We start from the raw sequence: 21147 nt of genomic DNA, 5'->3' as shown, positions 1-21147 counted from the left end.
TAAATAAACACTCTTCCAAAAAAAAAAAAAAAAAAAGCCATACCACAAGAGTAAATCCAACACCATTAGCAGCATTTTTCTTTTTTGTTGAGCTAACAGCTAGCTTCTGGTACCAATCACAGAATCAGAAGTCAAGGTCTTTTTAAAGACTTTGTCATAACTGGGTAATTAGTTGCCATATATTCAACTGCCATATTCCACCCCCTTTAAGGCTGACAGCTTTGAAATGCAAACCACAACTCCTCTCTGTACAGAGTCAAGAGAACCAACACTGAGCCAGTACACAAGAGCTGCTGCAGAATGAGGCGGCAGTATTAGCAAGAGAGGAAAGCCCATTCATCAAGAGCATAGGCATGTAAGAAACCTGGACTCAGTTTTACACAACCAGTTCAACAGGACTAGGAGAAGATGCTTCTGCATCTCCTCAGCTGTAAAAATGGAAGGAGCAGCCCTGCCCTACACTTTAAGGAGATGAGATCTATGCAAGTACTCCAGTACTCCATACCTATTGGTATGTCAACATGAGCATTTGCAACTATGTGAAGTCCTGCAACTTCCATGAACACGAGTGTTACAAACCACTGGAGTCTACCCCTAGCAGCATGTCATCTTCTGTTGAGCGATGGAAAAGGTCTTTTTACTGTGGAAGCTTCTGAAGGGAAACAACCATTCCACATCACGAACAAACAGCTATTAAGGCTTTTTACAAAAACAGCAAGGCAGACAGGAGTAGCCTGAGGGCAAAGGCTATTATAGCAAGAGGCTGAGGGCTGTAATAGCCAAGCACCAGTTTAAGACAGCTGCAGCAGCAGGGTGGAGCAGACAGCTGTGGACAGCCACCAACACCACAACAGGGCAAGACGAGCATCCACACCTCAGCTGCACCCAGGCTTCCTGCTGAATTTATTTGTTTTCCCAGTGAAGGAAAACTTCAGCTGAGGTGCTTGTTAGTGAAATCTGGTAGCTAAGGTATGTGTGCAGGATGTGCTCTTCTGTCCTGACAGCATTACCTTTCTGCTGCTCTGTCAGAGGGTTCCCATATTACATCCTTGCAGCTAAGTCCACAGAAGTTTGTTTCTCAGAGCCCTGAGGTTTGATGTATCAGATGGAATTAAGAGGAGCAGGGAACCTATCTTTATGTACTGACACCTTTGCATTAACTGCATGTTTATGCTAACTTCCAAACCTTAGGTAGTCTCAGCTTGTTTTCAAATCAGGTCAGAAATCCTACCCTGATCCCAGGAAGCCTTTCCAAAGCTTAAATTAACTGAGTTTCAATGACAAGTTATTCTAGCAAAATCACCAAGGTTTCAAGTCCAAAAGAATATATATTGAAGAAAGGCAAAGAGCAAGTCCAATCCTTTTCATGCATCAATGATGTCTAGTGGTAACACAGGAGAAGCTTTACTTCGGTGCAAAAAAGAGATTTGCAGACTGTCTCACTGCCCTTTGAGGAAAATAATCATGATTCCTACAAAAAAAAAATCCAATAGCTTTAACCTCTTTTTTCCCCAGTCACCACTACCAGAATGACCACCACAAAATAAAACAATACCAAACCAGACTTATTATTTGCCTCAGTTTTAAGCGTCTGGCCAAAGAATACATACAACACTTCATTTAAGGCTTCCAGAAACCGAAGACCTGTACGTTACGCTGAAAGTAGCTTTGTCCCATTTCAAAGAACTGTATGGCTAGTCAGTGAGAGGACACTCCGAGTTCTGCAGCCATCACTGCCAAAATGGTGCAGAAAATATACACACACACAAGGAGAGCAGAATCATGTAAAAGCTACACTGAAGTAATGAATCCTATCCTGTCATTTCATACAGAGGTGGGTAAATAACGGCACAACAGAGATTTCATTCATACAGAGGTTTAGGGTATGCTGGGAAGTCTCAGTCTGACAATTTGCTGCAGATGCTTGCTTAGAGGAGCCATTTATCAGTGTCACCCATGCGCATTACTACACACTGCTTCCTCGGCAGCACGATTCCACACAAGCTTCCCACATAGCACACTCTGGGCCCTGGTATTTCAGGCACCGAAATAACCCTTATCTGGGCCTTACCAGTGTGTGCTTATTGAAATGATTCCTATTATCCAGAGTGCGTGCATTTGGAGTGGGAAAGGAAAAGAATTTATTTCCTTTGCTGATAAAAGAAATAGCAAATTAAGAGAAGTCACAACAATTTTGCTTCTCCTTCTCCCCCTCCTCTTTATACCCATGTTTAGTTCATTGCCTATAAACAGCTAACACAAGTATTCACGCCAGTAGAGCTGACTCCTGGAGGATACCGGCATCCTGCGTGTTTCATCTCTCATTATACTTAAGTGGAATATTAAACAGGCAAGACAGAGGCAGACCAAGCTAGAAAGAACTAAGTAACTAGGAGTGACAAAGAAGGTTGGCAATTTAAAGCACTCCGAACCATAAAGTGCTGCATTTAGAAGCCATCAGTGCCAGTGCACTCAGCCCTCCCTTCCTGAATAACCCCCCTCCCTTTCCTGAGCTTTCCTTTCACACCTTACGTCTTTTCTATATTGCTTGTAAAGTATTTGGAACAGTTACTGCTTAATAGCATGACCTTAGAGTGTCCAATACAATAATACTACAAAATTAGTAAACTCAATACTGTAAGGATTTAAATTAATCTGAAAGCCAGGCCTTCTTGCCTTCAGAGACTGGCGTATGGAAAGTGAAAACCAAGTTGAATTCATAACTACACTCCAGAATGTCAATTCCTACCCTACTACCGATACAGTAAAACATATGCCATTTAATTGCTGTGCTGGGCAAAGCTCTTAATGCAATGGGTTGAGTCCCTGTTTTATAGCAAGCCTCAAATCTACAGTATGGACTGTACAGGTCCTTTCTGACTGGGGAAAAAAAAAAAAAGAGAAACAAGTGAATTAGATGTAAGAAAATCCAGTTATAATTTTAGATCATAGGATGAACAAGTGCCTTATAGCAAGGCTTAACTCAGAATTAAAATATGAAATGCATTAAACCAAAGGCAGCTCCCCCAAACTGCCTTCTGCTCTTCTGGCTGCTTGCTGGTTTCTAAACTAAAGACTAGAGCTCAGAAAACGAGAGGAAGACTAATACAGAGAAAAAAAGGAAAAAAAATTAATAAATAAAATACACACAATCCTCATATAGAGCCTTTCCATAAAGCTTTTGGGATGCCAGCAGAGCATCCCAGCAGAAAGCTCTCCTTACAGAACTTGCATTTACCAGCCGTTTCTCCCCACTTCCCCAGCGTGGAGCTTTCCCACAGAAGCTCTGTTCAAGCCCTGTTCCGTTGCTGCCTGGCCCATCCAAGGCACACTTTGCTTCCCACTTCATCTCTGTCTCCACAGCCTGCCTTCTTCCTCTCCAAGTCTGGCACCTCTCCTCGCTGTGTGCCTTTCCTGCTCTCGCATCCCACACCCCTCACTAGAGTTGCTGACTGCAGGCTTGAAGGGATGGGCCATGGCTCAGCTGAGCACAGCTGTGGGGTTTGCTCATGCCCACCACAACTAATGCACATGCTGTTTGGTTAATTTGCTTTGGTTTTGTGGAGGTCTCTTCCCCTCTGCTTTTCCTGTTGGGTAACTGGCTGTTTCAGGCTTTAAAGCATCCAGAATAACCACGTAAGGCAGTTTCTTTAAGTGTATGTGCCACTGCCTGCTATTTCTGTCCTGGGATACGTGCGCATGCCACACATCTCCATCACCAGAAGGAAGAAGAATTACAAGCTTCCACTCTGCAGCTACCATACCTAAAAGAGAAATATAAGGCACCCAGAAGAGCAGGACATCAGAATTCCCTTAAGACACCAAGATGTTTAGTCAATTTGCTCTAAGTGCCTTACCCCTTAGAATTTAAAAAAAGCATTGATGTTGAAACCAAACACCCAACCATTCTCCAGCCAGGAAAAGCACAGAGGAGAGATGTGACCAGATCCCGCTGACAACTAAGAGGGATCACAGAGAGGAAAGCAATTCCAAGAAGACTTTTCTTAATACAAACATAAATATCATAATTGTTATTGGGAATTTATAGCAATCGGATCCCAACTGTTCATTTAAAATGAGCAGGCATTTTAATGAGCTGCCTGTCCAATCATTTATCATATTCTACATCAGCCTGCCTTTTTCGATCAACGACTTCACACCAAAAAAAAAAAAAAAATTAGCTCTGCGAAATCCAGAACCTTGTTTTATTGGTAGTGGGAGAATGCACCCAAAACCTCCCTTATGCCAGCTTCTCTTTTTTCCCTACTTGCAACTTTTCTCCCACCTGAAAATCTAACCCAAAAAATTCACATAATTTGTCAAATCCATTATTCAAAAGTGGATTTGACACACGGGAGAAAACAGAGGTCTGATTAGGCATGCTAAAAGAGCAGCTCTGGATTTAGGTTTACCACCCATGCTGCAAAACTGCTTACAAAGCCATCACTAATGGCCTTCCAGCTACCCATCATTTCCCTAGGTTCAGTCTGCCCAGACAGCTAGCTATTCCTTTCCAAGGAATACCATTTTAATTGCATCTCCCACTTTGTTAGCCTCCTCGACCTCCAGTAAAAGCCATCTACGGTCTAACAATCTCTTAAATCTGACACTCGCGCTGACTAGCGCACCAGCACACTTCTGTGCCTTCCTGCTCGGTTCACATGCAGGCAGGCTTATTGTCAAGCATTTCCATTAGAAATCTAATGTGTATGAAGAGAAATGACAGCTTTAGGACTGCTGGGGAGAGAAGGGGGGGAAGGGAGTGAAAAGGGAGAGGTGAAAAGGAAAGAATATGTATGTATATTGCAAATGCCCCTTGTCACCAAAGGCTTCATTGTGCCTTCCCAGCGCCAGGGCTCCTCCAGTCCCCACACCTCCCTCCCAGCAACAAATGCCAGCCACCAGCCTCAGCAACTGTTAACTCTTCCTGTGGGAATGCTGCCAGCAATTTCAGCGATATTAACCCTGGGAATACTAACATGATTTAGATGACTTGTTAAATTTTAATGATACCCATTAGAAAAGAGGAAAACACACGAGTCACAACTCCCAATTCGGTGCATTTGGCTGCTGAATAGGATATTAATGTTTTTCTTTGCCCAGCACTATTAAATGAGCAGTGAAACTAATAGAGAAATGAAGAGTAATGACTTCTCTTCTTGCTGTTCAGTGCCTGCTTAAAGCCCTGACAGCCTTATTGCCCACCAGGCTTTCTGCTGGAGTCCATCAGGTGTATGGAGTCAGTGGGTAATTCTTCCACCATTTGGCACTTGGCAGGTCAGAGGTTCATTTAGCTACAAGGCACAGAAAAATAAAAGCACCCAATTGAAATAATAGCATACAATCACTCAAGCTACCAGCTAGAAGGCAAAAGCCCATACTCCAAGTAGGTCCAGAGTAACCAAGCCCAAGCCTGGCTTTGGTAGGGCAGGATTTTGCCCAAGCGACTCTTACAGGAGCCAGAGCAGAAACGTGCAGACGCCAAGTTCTGCCCCACTTTTAGCAGAAGTCTGCAGAACAACCATCCTTTTCAGCACTGCAGGAACCTCCGTCACATCTTGCAATACGCTTGTGGTGATCAAAGGAACAAGCAATTCCGAAGAGAACCACACAAGGCCCCACAGAAATTGAGGGGCTGTATTCCTGAACTCTCATTTTTCTTCAGTTAATTGTGAGGGTGAGAGAAAGAGGGAATGAACACATAACTTTGGGAAAATTAATTGCACTGTTGAGGTAGGTCTGCTCAACTTTGTTTGGAACTGTCTGAACACCCTGAAACCACTGACTTTTCACTTTTCCTTCAAAAAAAGTAACCCACACATCTACTGTGACAGCTGTCAAAGTCCCCTTTCATTTGGTTTTCCCCCCAAACATTCATGTGAGTAGAATTTTGTTCTTGTGCAAGCCCATGGAATAGAGAGTTCTGTGTTGTGAATATCCAAGTGCAAATAAATGATCATGTCAAAATATTTATGATTTCAGGTGCATGGCAAGATATAAACCGAACTAGAAGTTTGCTCTTAGATCACAGAAAATCTGCAGGTTGAAACATTTGTAGAAAAAATAAAGCGAATTCCACTTGAAGTTCACTTGGAAACCAAATGCTTCAATAGATCCTATTCCTAATTTAAGATTTTCCTATAGACACTGGACCTGGATGGATGCTTCGCGTCTGTCATATAACATTGGAGCCAGACATTGCATCTCCTGCGTACACAGTTCCTCTGACACACCACCACCCATTTAACATATTTTCTATAGCCAAACTCATACTGGCTTAGTAGTGTGTTTTTTTTTTTTGTTGTTTCTTTGTTTTAGAATAAAACAATTAAGAAAGCATGTGATGCTTTTTCTGAATCACCAAATCATTGAATAAGATCATTCACCACCTACTAACAAAACACATACTGTTGGGTCTTTAAGTAAATTTCTCCAACCTGTTGGAGAAAGTGAGCAGACTCAGCCCTGCTTTGTTTGAGGAAGGTACTACAAGTTTAAATATGGAATACAAAAATCTCCTACCAGCACAGGCTTTACTTACTAGAATCTAAAGGTATCCAGTTCCTTCAGAGGAGAGGATTTTCTTCTGTTTTTGTCATGACTTGCAAGCCAAGACCAATTTAAGGCCCTTTTAGCTCCCTCAGGTCTCTGAAACAGAACTTCCTTAGCATTTATTTTTTTCCCTTGTACAAAGAGTACTACTGAATACTGTTTCAGGGGAATGCTGAGAAGAGGAAACAGCCTGAAGGGTTCTCAGATTGAAGTTTTTCTTCTTCCCTCCCAGAAAACTTAAAACGTTTTATAATAAGAAATGCAAGATCAACCACAGACTACATTTTAATAGTACAGATTGAACAGAACAGAAGGTCTTAGCAATGACTAAACAAACAGTTGAACATGAAAATAAAATTTAAGAACCATACCAGTGCTGAAACGGTAAGGAACTTTTAACAACCTTACTACACAGCAAAACCAGTAAATTTAATTCTGACACCATAAAAGTAAATCCAAGGTGCAATCAAACACCAGTTTTTTAGAAAATATATTTTATCTAGGTAATCTCTTATTTTCCTTTTAATTTCTTTTTCATAAGTAACTAAAAATACTCCCTGTATTCTTCTGTACTGGTTGCAACTGAGGTTATGGTTGGATGCATTGTGCAGTTCTCATCACTACCCTTCTCAGAGATCATGGCCTCCTCACATCTGCTGTAATAAAAGCACATCTAGTCACTCCCTGACCTTTCAATCAAAAGGATCTGAGTTTAGAAAGCAGCACTACTGAAAGTGTTTGAACTATCTATCATTTTGATAAGAACTAAGGCAGGGAGCAACCACCATGTATTCACAGAGGAGACCGGCAGGGATGCTAACTTATGACCTTCATATGGAAAACAGAAAGAAAAGACACTCTAGGAAGCTCGGAAGGGTCCAGGATCTCCTAGCCCTGCTTAACCTGAGCAGGGCATCTGTCTGCTGCTTTAAATGCATGCACTTCCTGATCAAGGTATGCAACAGGTAGAGCTGTGGCCTAAACGTAGCCTTGCTGATTTTGGTGAAGTCAAAATCCAGCCACCAGTGCCAATTTCATACAAGTCAAGAGTGACAGTTCAGATCTGGACCATCACTTCCCTCTTCTTCCCACTTCTTTGCTCTTACTGCACATAATTAGACATAGCTCATTAAAAAAGAGTTTTCAATATTCAACACTTCTCACAGGATCTTCCAAAGATTTTCCATCCCAAGCTCATCAGAACAGCCCAGTCAACATCACACTGCCTTATTAAATTTCTTGTGAGGGTCCATGCTTTTGCTTGGAGAAACCTCAAAAGTGTCTTCAAAACATTAATCTATACCTCAAAGCTATGTTAAGCTAAAAAGGTGAAGGGAAAGAAATAAGCATAAGCAAATACATATGAATGTTACCTTATTGGACATTCTAAACAGTCCTTGGCAGCCTAGTTATGTTCACTTTTTTAAACCCTGATTTAATGTAAGAAGGTTGCACAGAAGGCAATTGAAAATAAAACTGGGCAGCAAGAGTCACTGAGGATTTGAGTCCTATAAACCTTAATGAATAAGGATGTAGCCATAGTATGATCCCCTTAAACTTAACCTTGCTCCAAAAAGCACCCCCTTGTTAAAAGAACTGCTCAGTGAAACACTGCCATTTCTTTCAAACCTGCAAGATAAAGATCCCAAAGAAAAGCAGCATTTCAGTTTGACTGCAGCAGGCAGTTTGTAGTTACTAACCTTCCACTGCTTTACCCTGCCACTGCTTTCCAGAAGAGCTTAATTAATACCTTAATTAACGGTTGTTGCTTCAATCAGTGTCACAGTTCAACCACAGTTTGGACCAATAATAGGAAAGGTTTTGAAAGACACTTCTAGAACTTCTCACTCTTGGGATACCATTTGGTTCCCCAGGTGGTCGTTACATACTGAAGCTTGCTTAACTCAAAGTAAACACGCAAGCTGCTTTCCTGCAATCAGGGATAGCTCTTGAATTGCAGCTTCAGCAACAAACAACATGGAGTAGGCATTGTTTATCCAATACTGGAAGAGAAGCCCACGTGCTTGTATTCCTCACACTCTAATGTACATGCCTCTCAAGCTACAGTATGACACTTTGCTAAGATCTAAGCCAGCATTTTTAGTGAGAACATCCCACACACCTTTGACATGCAGACCACATATCACAAAATGCTACAGTCCCTACTACATCATTGCATAGATCGCAGCAGTAAAGTTCACTGCAGTGGCGTGCTGCAAGTTCCATGCTTGGAAGCACCCCAGTGACGCGATATCAAAGGCTACACACCACTGATCTGGCAAACTGCAAGCGTCTTTCAACCCTGCAGACACAGCACTGCAGCTTTCTAATAACCTGCTGACACCAGCATGAGTCCTGTTACATGCCAATGGCCTCTACTGGTGACGCACAACACTCTTCTTAATGCTCTTCAGGGAATTCAGAACAGGCTACCTTTCCTTCTCCTCCCCTTCCAAAACTGTACACCAAAATCCTGCGCTTACTATACAAGATTACTACCCACATCACAACTCGTACTTCCAGGCAGGTAACAAAACTACCTGAAAATACAAGATGGTTTTAGAAATCATTCTAGAGTTCTTGGCAGGTATGAAGCACCTTGAAGAACCTGTCTTTATGATAGCCTGGCACCAAAAGGACAGCTACAGACTAGGTACTGTATTTCTGAATGCAATATTTTTAGATGCACAGACAAGCCTCTAGAAAGAGCAGTCTGACCAAAATTTTGCTCCCCCTTAGAGATTTACCTCAGACAAAAAATTAAATATCCCCCCCCCCCCTCAACCGCACAGCCTATGGTCTCCTGAAAGTATTTTCTTTTCTGATAGGAAAAACGCCATAGTCTGAACTCACTAAACCTAATCACAGGCCTGTTCCTAGTTTCCAGGGCACTCAGCAAGAGCGACTCTTATGATCCCATGGAGAAGGCTGAAGATCAAGCAGTTTTGACAGCCTCCAGAAAACAGTCTTTAATATGCAGCATCTTCACCTTTACCTCACAAGACATTTGCAAGCTTGAGATAAACATTTACATCATTTCACACACTGACAGTAAGACAGGTGACTTGTAGCTGTCTCTAGAAAAGGGTTGACATTAATTTGTCAGAGGTAAAAGCATATGCTCTTGCCTATTCTGGACCACTAAGCAGCTGTAATTCTAGGGCAAACAAAGTCGCTTGTGGTTTCCCAACTTGCCAGGAAACATACAATTGTAAAAAGATTCACAGATGAGTTATGCTAAACGTTTGGTATTGTGACCTGTGATGCAACACAAAAGAATGGTTGTTGTTGCCTAAACTTTAATAGAGTTAATCCTTCCAAATGCTGACAAATTACCGCCCCAGGCCACTTAAAATCACATTTCTAATGCAATAATCCTATCTGCATTACAATGAGTTAGGATGAAATGATTAGGTGCCTGAGATTTTTGCACAGCGAATTAAGTAACCATACAGACTGGCCGTGCTTGTTCACAAATTAAAGGTCTGGACGGAAATGAAATTCCATTATTCTGCCACTTGCTAAGCTTTGAGGAAGGGTTCATTACTGTCCTGTCTACTGGGAATGTTTCTAGAGCAGCTCTAAGTTAACAGGAACCTATTTTTCATTAGGCCAGCTTCAGGGCTTTCTTCATTATTAATAATTATTAGTCAAGTCTTTGACTACTTAACGCCCCTTGAACAGAAAAGGCTAATTCAACAACACGCAAGCAAGAGTGACAGTAAATTTGCAGGGGAAAAACAAAACCACCCTGAATGCAACTTCTCCTCCATTCACAGCCACACTGTGCTAAGCCAGAATTTGCCCATCTCTTATACTTGCAAGCACAGACCTTTTAGCCAGAGGATGGTGCAGAATACGTCACCTAACAACATCAATGCTATCCAACTCCAGTGTTTAATCAGCATCCTTACTAATCACAGCACACCAAAGCAGATATTAGTGCCTGCACACCAAAATTACCTCTAGGTTTAAAGGCTGCATTCATTATTTTTTCCAACTCCATATTAACAAATTATAAGCAGTGGCTTGGGACTACTCATTATTAGCATTCAACTGATTGTTTACACACAACATAATTTGATGTAAATAAATATAGCAGCTCCTCAATTAAACCCACTGATCATTTCCTTGTTGGACACCCACAAGTTTAGTTTTCCAATGAAGCCAGAGGCTATCACAGGTTTGAAGTGACGGCAAGCAGATCTCACAAATTCTGATAAGCACGGAGAGTGATGCCATAAGCTTCTATGCTAGAACTTTGAGGGATGCCTGTCTCAAAATATAGACAATATAGCCCAAGAACAAGCTTAAAATTGTTTAAAAAAAAAAAAAAAACAGTAATTTGAAACAGCTCTTATTACCATACAAGTGCTTGATTCCAACAACAACAAACAATGGCCACCAAATGCTCTACAATCCTCTGTTACAGACTACAACATGCAACTATAACAGCCTCTTGTGCCAGTCACTTCCCATGGGCATGCTTCACACAGGGGTTACAATAAGATTTCATTCTCCTAACACAAAACCCCCTGTATGCAGATAATTGCTGTACAACATTTAGGCACATCTGTATCACAAGAAGGGGAAAAAAAACAAACATTAGCATTTTTCTTTTTCTGTTTGTCAGGAAGCATGACATTTGAAATAGTTAAAATAAAGGAGCAGCACAACTACAGCTGTATATTCATCATCCTGCCCTCACCCCTCAAAAAAAAGTACTAAATTCTCATCCTGTTGACATATTAGGAGAAAACGTTTCCATTAGGAACTGAAAGCTCTACACCTCAGCACTAACAATGAGCTAGTGAGCGTGGTTTGCGACAGGTTAAGTGTTGTTTTTCTGTATCAAAATGAAAAGCTTCGGTGCATAGCTTCATGCATAAAGCTTGGTCTGTTTATGCAGCAATTAAGCGTACTGTTATACCTTGCAGATATAGACAAACCTTTACATGATTATATGCTGTGGAAAGCAAATGTATATTCACATTCAGATAGGTTACTGCAAATTCTAGTATCTGCTATAAGATATATGTCAAAACACAGATACCCTCACATTCTGCTTGTTGTGCAATACCCAGGGTTTTATGCATCCCTAAATACAACACAGATGTGAAACAGGTGCCACTGATTTATTATGCTAATGACATCTCCAGGCCATCTTCAACAGCACCAACAAGAGTGGTCAAGCAAGTTACCAAGATCTAGCTGACAGAAAGAAGGTTGACATTTTAAATGCTCCCTTCTAATAAAGGTGGACACAACTAATTGGTAATACTACTGGACACCATAGTCTTAAGTTGTCAGATGCTTTGCAATTTTGGAGGGAACCCCCAGACTCAAAAACATGATCAGTTCCTTCTTGCACCCAACCCTGCAACTGGATCAGATCCACCCCAACACCTGCTCCCACAGCAGCAGTCAAGAGGGTTCCTCAGAGGACCCTGAGAAACACCAGTGACACTAGCACCGCACAATAGGCTCCAGCCTCAATCCAAACAGAAGCAAGCTTTCCCCAGACGCAGAGCCATTTGCCTGCAGGGCAATAGCCATAATAATAACCTTTATCCTACACTACCTAGACCAAAGCCTCACTGCACTGGGCTGCCACTGCTGAAGGCAGGAAGCCCAAGAGCTCCTAACAGTTGTAAATACAGAAAGGATGAGAAAAATGGATGTTTCTGCAACAGCCACAGCCAGGTACCAACTATCTGCATGGGAAAGGCTGGAGAACCTCAAGAGGCCTGAGCCTGCAAGTACTATTATAACAGAGAACAGGGGAGAGGGTCACCACAGCCCTCAGAGACCAACTTACTCATGCCTCCTTCTTCCCCCCTAACTTCACACTGGATAGAAAGTTTTATAAGGGGCAGACCAACAGAACTGTAAGGCTTTGCAGAGAGGTGTTAGAAAAGAGCATAGGGTAAGGTGGCTGAAAATGAAGAAGTAAGGATTAGTACTGATGTGAATAGAGACTGGCCTGGTCAACACCATCAGCTGAACTCTGAACAACAGAACAATTAACAACAGTAACAGGAGGGGAACATCTCTGGAAGGCTAGGACAGGCAACAACTACCGCTGTTATAACAAGGAAATCCCACACACATCTTTATGTCACTGCAAAAGTGGTTTATTGCTAACACTTTGCAAGGGATACAACGCCTTGCTGCTTATATTTTATCCTTATGGCCAATTTCAGTTGCTCCAATGACTCCCATATCTGCATCCGGTTTCCCACGTAGTATACTCGCCTCTGGAGGATTCGGTAAACGCTGCCAAACCACACAGCTTCAAGTTTGTAAACATTTTGGTACAGAGTCCCTTCCATGGAACCAACCACTACTATCAATTTAGTGATATCAATTTTTATGGTTCCTCCTTTTTCCTTTTCATTAATTCAATTAAGCCAGCTTTTGAGACAAGGTAACAACCGGTCCTTTAGTCTTTTGTTCAAGGCAGCACCAACTCCCTCTCAAACAGCACATAAATAAATAATGGGCAGTATAACAACAGTAATACCAAGGACCCTTTCTCAGCACTCAGCTCTGATCCACGATACCTCTTTATCGCAGCCACTAATGAAAACTCTTTGAAGTGGAAGAGTAAATATTACCATTTGATAGCACCTGAACCCAACAGGGCAAACAAAATTGCATTGTATTATGTTCTGGGAGCTGCAGACCCGTTCACAATACAACGCTCGCAGGGTTGCTATGGAGGAGCCCGACGCTCACTGTTTTGGTAGCACGGGGTCAGCCAAGGGCTGGCTGCTGGGGACCCTTCGAGGGCTGTTGGTCTTGATCTTTATATGCAAACCAAATAGGAAAAAAACTGCAAATCAAAACTGAATCAGGGAATTCCAGAATGTCTGCCTTCTACCTCTGTTGGCAGTCCGGTCTCTCCAAAGACTTTCAGCTCCTACCCGTGATCAATCAGCTCTTACAACCTGACGACGAATTTCAGAAATGCTTCCATGCTTTTTAGGCACTGGATTATTCAACCCAGCGCTCTGGGTCCAGAAGCTTTGAGTATTTTTTGGTCTTCTTAAAAAAAAAAGAATGTCATCTACCATTTCTCTGTAAGAACACCAAGTTGTCCTTACGTTAACAACACCCTGGAAAGCCAGGTTGGATGTCATGGTCTGTCACAGCCTCCCTGTTTGGCCTTTGGGCTCATACAGCATGTCAATGTCTCATCTGAAGTACAGGAGGGTCTCTGCCGCACCTGGCTGTGCAGTCACCAGCCCATACATACCTTGCCTCTGAACTGGCTGCCAAGTGACAGGCCATTCTGTAAATCCGTAGGGATCAAGGGGAGCAGGTGGGGAAGGCTCCCACGACTCCCGCGTGGCATCCCCACCCTTGCCCACCCCTCAGCGGGCACAACAGCACCCACCTGGGACAGCACGGTGCAAAACCCCCTGTGATGCAGGAGAAGGGGGCTACAGGGCGCAATCTCAGGGTGCTGCCGTACCCCACGGGACCCCGGAGGAAGGGACGGGTGAGAGCACCGCGCCCCAGCAGCGGGCAGCCCGCTGAGAGCCGCGATCCGCACTCACCTTGCTGCTGACGGGCCCGGGGATGAGCAGCTTGAGCGCCTGCCTCTTGAGCTCCGCCAGGCGGGCGCTGCAGTGCTCGCACCAGACGCCGCGGTCGGAGCCCGGCGAGGAGCCGCCGCCGCTGCCGGAGCCCGGCGAGCCGGTGCCGAAGCCCGGCGAGCCGCCCAGCGAGCCGGGGGAGCTGGTGCCGATGCCGGGCGAGGCGGGTCCCGGCGAGCCGCTGAAGGAGCCCGGCGACGAGGTGCCGGAGCCCGGGGACGGCGTGCCGGAGGAGCCCAGCGCCGAGCCCGCTCCCTCCGGGGCCGGGCGCCCGCCGGCACGGGACTCCTCGTACGCCCTCCGGTACCAGCTCTCGGGGGAGAAGGGGGCGCCGGGCTTGGTGGGCGAGCAGGGCTCGGTCACCTGCAGCGGAGAAGGAGCAGCGGGTCAGGCGGGGCCGGCAGCCCGCTCCCCCCCGCGCCCCGCGCCCCAACTTACCCCGTATTTTCTGCTCCGCGCCGTGCCCGCGCCCCGCTCCTTGGTCCCGGCCACCGAGGTCATGGTGGCTCGGCAGCGCCGGGTGCCAGCGGGCTCCCAGCCGCATCCGAGGGCGCCGGCGGTCCCGGGGAAGCGCCTCCGCCGCCGCGGGGTGGCTCAGCCCCGAGACGCCCTCAGTGCTCGGCGAGGGGCTGCGCGGCGGGGCTGTCCCCCGGCCGCCTCGTCCTCATCGCCCCCCGCCGCTCCCGCAGCGGCTGCCGAGCCTCCCGCCCCCGCTACGGCCGCAACTTGTTCCCCCCTTCAGGTCCGTCACCGAGTTGCGAGCAAAGCCTCCAAAAAAATACCGGGAGCCGGTCCCCGGGAGGAGGAGCCGCCTCTCCTCCTCCTCCTCCTCCTCCTCCTCCTGCCGTGCCCGCAGCCTCGCTCGGGCAGGGGCCGGGGGCTGCGAGGCGCTGCCGGGGAGGGTCCCTGCGATTTTGCGGTGCGCCCTGATTGGCACCGGAGATTTTTTGCCCCCCTTTTTCTTGCGAAGGGCGGGCGGTGGGTGTGGGTGTGTGTGTAGGGGGGGGACCGTGTTGCTCGCACCGCAGTTATTGGTCACTCGCCGCTGCTCGGGGCTTTCACGAGTGCTCGCAGTCCGCCCCGAAGAGCTGCGAAGGAAGAAGCGAGCTCTCCCCGCGACGGGCACGGGCAGCCCTTCGCCGTGTTGCGATCCTGTGTGTATTAATCTAACTCGCGGCCGAGGGCGTCATAAATTGAGCTCCTAACAATAAAACCCTACAGTCTCGTTTCGCTGTTCATCTTTCCCCACAATCACGGTTTGCAGGCTGTGGGCTACGCGCATCTGGCCGCAGCTCCCTGTTCACCTCCAGCCCTGCAGACAGCACAACCACTCCTCAGAGATCTTCCTCCTCGCCTCAACTTGCCGATTCTCTCAGAAACGGGTGCCATAAAGAGCCGAACCCAGACCCCCTGGGACAGCCAAAACAGGGGGGATGCGACAGAGAGGGCAGATCACGCCGGGACCCGCTCCCCTTCGCACCCTCCTATTGCCACCCCCAGCAGCGCAGCCCTGCGGCGGGGAGCCCTCCGCGGTGCCCCGCTGCCCCTCCGCTGCCACGGCTCGGCGCGGCCGTTCCTGCTGGGGAAGCCGCAGCCCGGACACCCCGGGCCGTGCCCCCGGCCGCCCAGCGGGCAGCACCGGGAGGCGCGGGGAGATGCGCTCAGGGGCGGCTGCGGAGCCGGGCGGGGCCGGCGGCGTTCGCGGGCGGCGAGCGCCCTCTGCGGGCGGCCGTTGCTGGCGACCGTTGGCGGCCGTTGCTGGCCGTTGGTGGCCGTTGCTGGCGCGAGGTCTGGCTCCCTCGGTCCATAGCTGTTCATAGCGCCGCCCGGGAGGGAAGGGGCTCGGGGTGTGCCGAAACACACGGGTCTGCCCAGCCTGAGGAGGCTCGGCTGCCAGCTGCCTCTCCCTCCTGACGGGTGACGGTGTTTATCGGTGGTTTGGGTCATTCAAAATAGACTGCGAGGATTTTCGGGAGCTGGGATGCACCAAAAATCTCCAATTGGAGAGATCTTGCTGCTAAAATCTTTGCATCTCTCGTTATTTTGTGGTGGCCAAAGAACAAGACACTATAGTGTCACTCCAGCAAGAAGCCCTACCAAGAACCCTGTCTCGGGGTTAACACCTGCTCTGAGAAGCAGCCAAGCTTTTTCCCATCTCTTTGGGATCCCTCGTGTGGAAGTTCATGAGGTTTCCTCTCGTAACCCCTTCTGCTCCATGTGTCACCAAGGAGTAGAGCTCAGTGACGTGGTTTAGTGGAGGACTGGTTAGGGTTAGATCAGAGGTTGGACTGGGTGATCTTCAAGGTCTCTTCCAACCTAGATGATTGTGTGATTCTGTAAAGGAAAGACGTTTATTTAGCAGTGTCATCAGCAAACCACTGACACACAGCTCCCCCAAAGCTGCCTCTCTATTTCAAATTTACCTATTATCTTGTGCTGCAAATCACTTACACCAGCAGTTCAGAACAGCTGCTAGACGGGGCCACAATGGCGCTTAAGCTTCTGCTACAGGTTCTAGTAATCATCTCACATTGGGACCTTCCTTCCTCACAGCTTTTCTAGTTCAAGCAAGGGGAGAGATTTACCCTCTCTGGAGTGAGCTCATTAAGGTGATTTAGCACCTGTGTGATCCCAGGTGCAGACTGATGTACTAGTTTAAAACACCTATAAGCAGTGGCTGCAGAAGACATTTAGTTAATAAAGAAAGACTTTCTGTCCTGTAGATAATTTTAGATCTCAATCTAGATATTGCACCTCTCTGGAGTTTATAACCTGCCTTTTAGCTAGTATACACATTTCCAGTTTCTTTATCACACAGCAGTGTGTTTGCTCAGGTGTACTATCACTCTGATACTTTCAGTGGATTTCTTCTGAACAGATCTCAGTATGGGTGCAATTAAATCTGACCTAGAAGTTCAGCTTCATCACTCAAATCTGAGATGCTGGCACCATCCCAGTTCTATCAATAAACAGCAGTTTATGAGAGCTGGAAATGTTGGTTGCATCAAAGAAATCCTTTGAGGTATTCACATTTATTATAAATCTCAGGATAAAAAAGGTGACAGCAACTGTAAGTTGAAGAGTCATCACTGCCTGCACAGAAGCTTTGTTTCCAAGTTTGGTGCTAATAAGTCTCAGTATCAGGTCTTACTTACAATTTTAAAAAGCTTCCTTGGGGAGATTTGAAATTCATGACAGCTCTGATACTTGCTTAAAGCAGAATATTAATGACTCAGAGGCCATTGGGGGACAGAGAGGAAATTGAAGGCATTTGTGGTAACAGTGACAAAGAATTAATTGTAAAGATAGAAACAGCTAATTACAAATAAAACTACCAGGACTTTTCTAGTTTGACATATTTCTTCTCTAAAACCTTTCCAGTTCTTGTTCCCATTCCCTTGCTGAAGTATAGGAACACTTCAGCAGAAAGCTCTGTGAAGAACACACCAAGTCCTTTATCCTTTTGTGTAGCACATACAGCAGAAACACACACATCCACAGCCTGCATATTCTCCAGGATTTAAGGATTCATGCAGTACAAGAAGAAATCAGTTACAGGGACTGCAGTTGTACTTCTGATTGTGTTGCATGTAATGCTTCTTTTGGAGTATCTGGGATATGCCAGGCTTCAGGGGTGTATTCTTCTACTTGTTCTTGACAACTGTTGAGTATGATATCATGGAGAAACAAGACAGGGTGTTTCCATGAACCAGAAACCAATACCTCAGAAACCATGAGCTGGTTTCTAAGGTTATTTCTGTAGCAGAATTTCTAAGTCCTAAGATTGACCCTGTGTGTCAGCATAAAAAAAGACAAGCACTGGACATGTACATCTCATGCCCTGTTACAATCCCTATCTCTGGGAGACATAATATGGACAGGGAACTCTAAATGGTCCTAATTACAGCTTCTGCTTCTTGCTGTTAGCAACAGATCTGCATCGGTACATTTTAAACACACTTTTTCCTACTCTGAAGACCACCAGAGAGTTGTATTGTCAGCCTGACAGGGGTATGTCTCCCTGCTTGCTTAGCTTGGCCCTTTTGCTCAGGGCCATTGCGCAGGTGTTTAGCCTGTACTTTCCTTGCTCCACTGGGAGCTTCCCTGAATCCCTCCATAATGTCGAAGGAAGCCATTTGTGTTCAAACGTGGACCAAGATTTGCATTCTGTCACAAACCAGATGCCCTTAAATCTTGCCCTTGCCTGATATGAAAGCAATCTATTATTCACAAAGGACTGTCTATTTGGATTTATTTGGAATGGAAAATTTTTCTGTATCTCAAATATAAAGTACTTCATAGATTTTCTAGAAACTGCTTTCATAGTTTCTGCCACACAGCACCACCTACTTTCATAAATCTTTATGTTCTCAGTAGAAAATCAATGCCTACTTATTAATACAATATTGATATGTGTTTCATGAGTAATAAAGGATGCGGTGTCGTGCACGTACGTATACTCACAGAGCAGGGTTGCATGGAGACGTTTACAGTCGTTCTGTGCAGTGGGATGCATTGCAACGACAAGTCTGCAGCCAATTTCTGTTAAGTTCATAAATTCAAATGCTGGAATTTGACAGAATCCCATTTTCTGTTACTCAGACACAATAAGCATTCATTGCAACTCCAAACTAAGAACAAGTCTGAAAAATGAAACGGCGAGTACCTGTGGCTCCCCAGGTGCTGAGCCCTACCAATGTAAATTTTACGCAGAACAGCAACAGGGCAGGAGAATGCAGGAGTAACAACAGGCAGAGTCTCAGCCTCAAAAGGAGAAAGATGTGAGCTTTTTCTCACTCGGAAACCCTTGTTGTCTCTGCAGGCACCGAAAAGCCACTGACTGCTTGCTGTGCTGGGCTAGGTGGAGCCGCCTCCCGGATAACGCGATAGCAGCATCCAGCATCCGTGGGTTGTGACCAAAGCCCCCAGTGAAGGCGGCTGCTGGCTGCTTCGGCCAGAGGAGCCGTGCTGAGGGGGCCATGGCAGCCTGAACTGCTCGGACTTGGCCCCAGCACAATGCCAGCAATGCTGTCCCAAATGCCAGGACGCCAGCTGGATATTGCAGAGGGCAAAGGAGTCCTTTTGAACAATCATCACTCTCCTCGCTATCTCAGGGGCGAGGAAAAATGTGTCTTCCAAAGAATTATGCTCGGTAATCTTTGGATAGAAGAGGGGAGAAGATGGTATTAATCACACTAAGAAATATTATTAACAGGAGGAACATAGGCCAGCACGTGCCGCAGTTAGAAAGCTGGCAAAGTGGCTGTTGGAGGGCAGCAAGAGCAAAGCTACTGAGCGTGCTTTGCCCCAGGAGCCAGGGACGCAGGCACGCGGTGCAGATGGTGTGGAAGGGGGACAGGCAGAGATAACACAGCAAAGTGAACAGGCAGCCCTGAGCAACAAACAGCGAAGTGTTTGTATCATCACATTTTTATGCTGCATCCTGCCTTGCTGCGGGAGCAATTTATAGCAGTACAGACCAACAACCGAGCTGGCATCACAGGCGCTAGCCTGTCGAAGTACTGAATGTGTAAATGCCTTAAATAAAGCACTGTATAAAAAGCAGCGGGCATTTCTTTCTGCCCCTCAGCTCATCAGTGCTCAAACAACAGAGAATTACATTCATCATAAGCTAAGGCACAGGTCTCACCCCACTATGTTCCTGAGATTTTTGTGGCAGTAGGCACTCCAGATCTGTGAGCACCCGTTTAGTCTGATAGTCTTTTCAACACTTTTCCAAACATTTCATACATTCTGTTTATCACCAAGCTTGGGGTTAAAGTTAAACTTTATAGCATGCAAATTTCCAAAAGATTTTATGTTTCATTTTTCTCCACTACGTCACTTCATCCATATTCTTTGTAAAGCAGCCACAGAGGCTGAGGCTGGGCTCATCCGCCTGCCATTTCTCTCGCACCTCTTTGCTACCTGCCCCTCATTTCTCTTTGCCTTGAAAGTCACAGCTTGGTCCCTGTACCCACGCCTTCAGCTCGCTGGCAGCTGGAGAGGCAGAGCCATGGCTAAACCTGGCACCTTCTGTGGATGCAGGTCAGTGGCCAAGAAGGGTGTAGGCTGCCCTCTCTGCCCTTCCCCATCCACCTCAGTGAGTTTTCCTGTGGCTTGTTCACAACCTCCTGCTCTGAATACAGAATGCTCTGGCTACATCAGGGGAGTCCAGGAGGATTCATGGCTGGACCCGAAGGGCTGCCACTCTTTTGTCTGCCCCCCAAGGGATGTTCAGGCTTGATGGACACTGTGAGGCTGGTGCTCCAGGTGAGCTGTGCAGGTTTAAAGAGATGAGCGGTCACTGAGCACAGACATCAGCATGGGGTAGATGACTCCACGCTCCCACAGCCTGGCCGTGTACACAGGCAGGCTTGGGTGAAGAAGTGCTGTGTGCTTTCAGGGCTGGCATACTCGCAGCGTGAGGGAGCCTCAGGAGTCTCTGTCCCTGGAAGCAACATGAGCAAGGGCCAGCTGTGCTCAGCAGCATGCCCTCACCCTCTGCCTTCATGATGTGGCTCTTTTCTGAACCACAATTATTCTGTCAAACACCATGACAGAAGGAAACCAGTCCCACACCTTGGCAGCTTCTGACACAAACACTGCTTCTGAGGCTGGCTGGCAGCAGCAGATAGACATTTTTTCCTCCCTGCTGGAAAGCATGGCAGGCTGGAATACATTTCCCCATGCTCCCAAGTTTAACAGAAAGTGGGTTCTTTTATTCTTTAGAGAGAGCATGTCTACCTGTGAATGTTTTACCAATTTAACATAAATGGTCATCGGCATGTCCTTCTTGGGTGGTTATCTGGATTTAAAGCTGCTTTGCTGTGGTTAGCCTGTGCCTGTGTAGCTTGTAACCCTGTATGAGCAGGTGCAAGTTCAACTGGAGCGAGCCATCTTCAAGCTGGTGGCAATGCTCAGACATAAATCTGCAGTGGTTTGACAAGGCCAATTTAATGTAACAGTCTAACTGCAGTGTAGAAAGATGGAT

The 21147-nt window shown here is 46.1% G+C and overlaps 1 protein-coding gene across 1 annotated transcript in view; it reads right to left on the bottom strand.

Moving 5' to 3' along the window:
* Positions 1-15908, bottom strand: part of KIF26B (kinesin family member 26B) — a 290536-nt gene extending 274628 nt beyond the window's left edge. Inside the window, exons 1-2 of the mRNA XM_027453855.3 lie at positions 14592-15908; positions 14115-14516 (exon numbers count right to left, since the gene is read on the bottom strand). Of these exons, the coding sequence (XP_027309656.3) occupies positions 14115-14516; positions 14592-14654 (465 nt within the window). The 5' untranslated portion in view covers positions 14655-15908. The remainder of the gene's footprint in view (positions 1-14114; positions 14517-14591) is intronic.
* Positions 15909-21147: the final 5239 nt, after the last annotated feature.

This window comes from Anas platyrhynchos, chromosome 3 (genome assembly GCF_047663525.1).
Source record: "Anas platyrhynchos isolate ZD024472 breed Pekin duck chromosome 3, IASCAAS_PekinDuck_T2T, whole genome shotgun sequence".
In the NCBI taxonomy this organism is placed as follows: domain Eukaryota; kingdom Metazoa; phylum Chordata; class Aves; order Anseriformes; family Anatidae; genus Anas; species Anas platyrhynchos.
The sequence above is the reverse complement of the archived record's forward strand: the minus strand, read 5'-3'. Positions and strand labels throughout refer to the sequence as shown.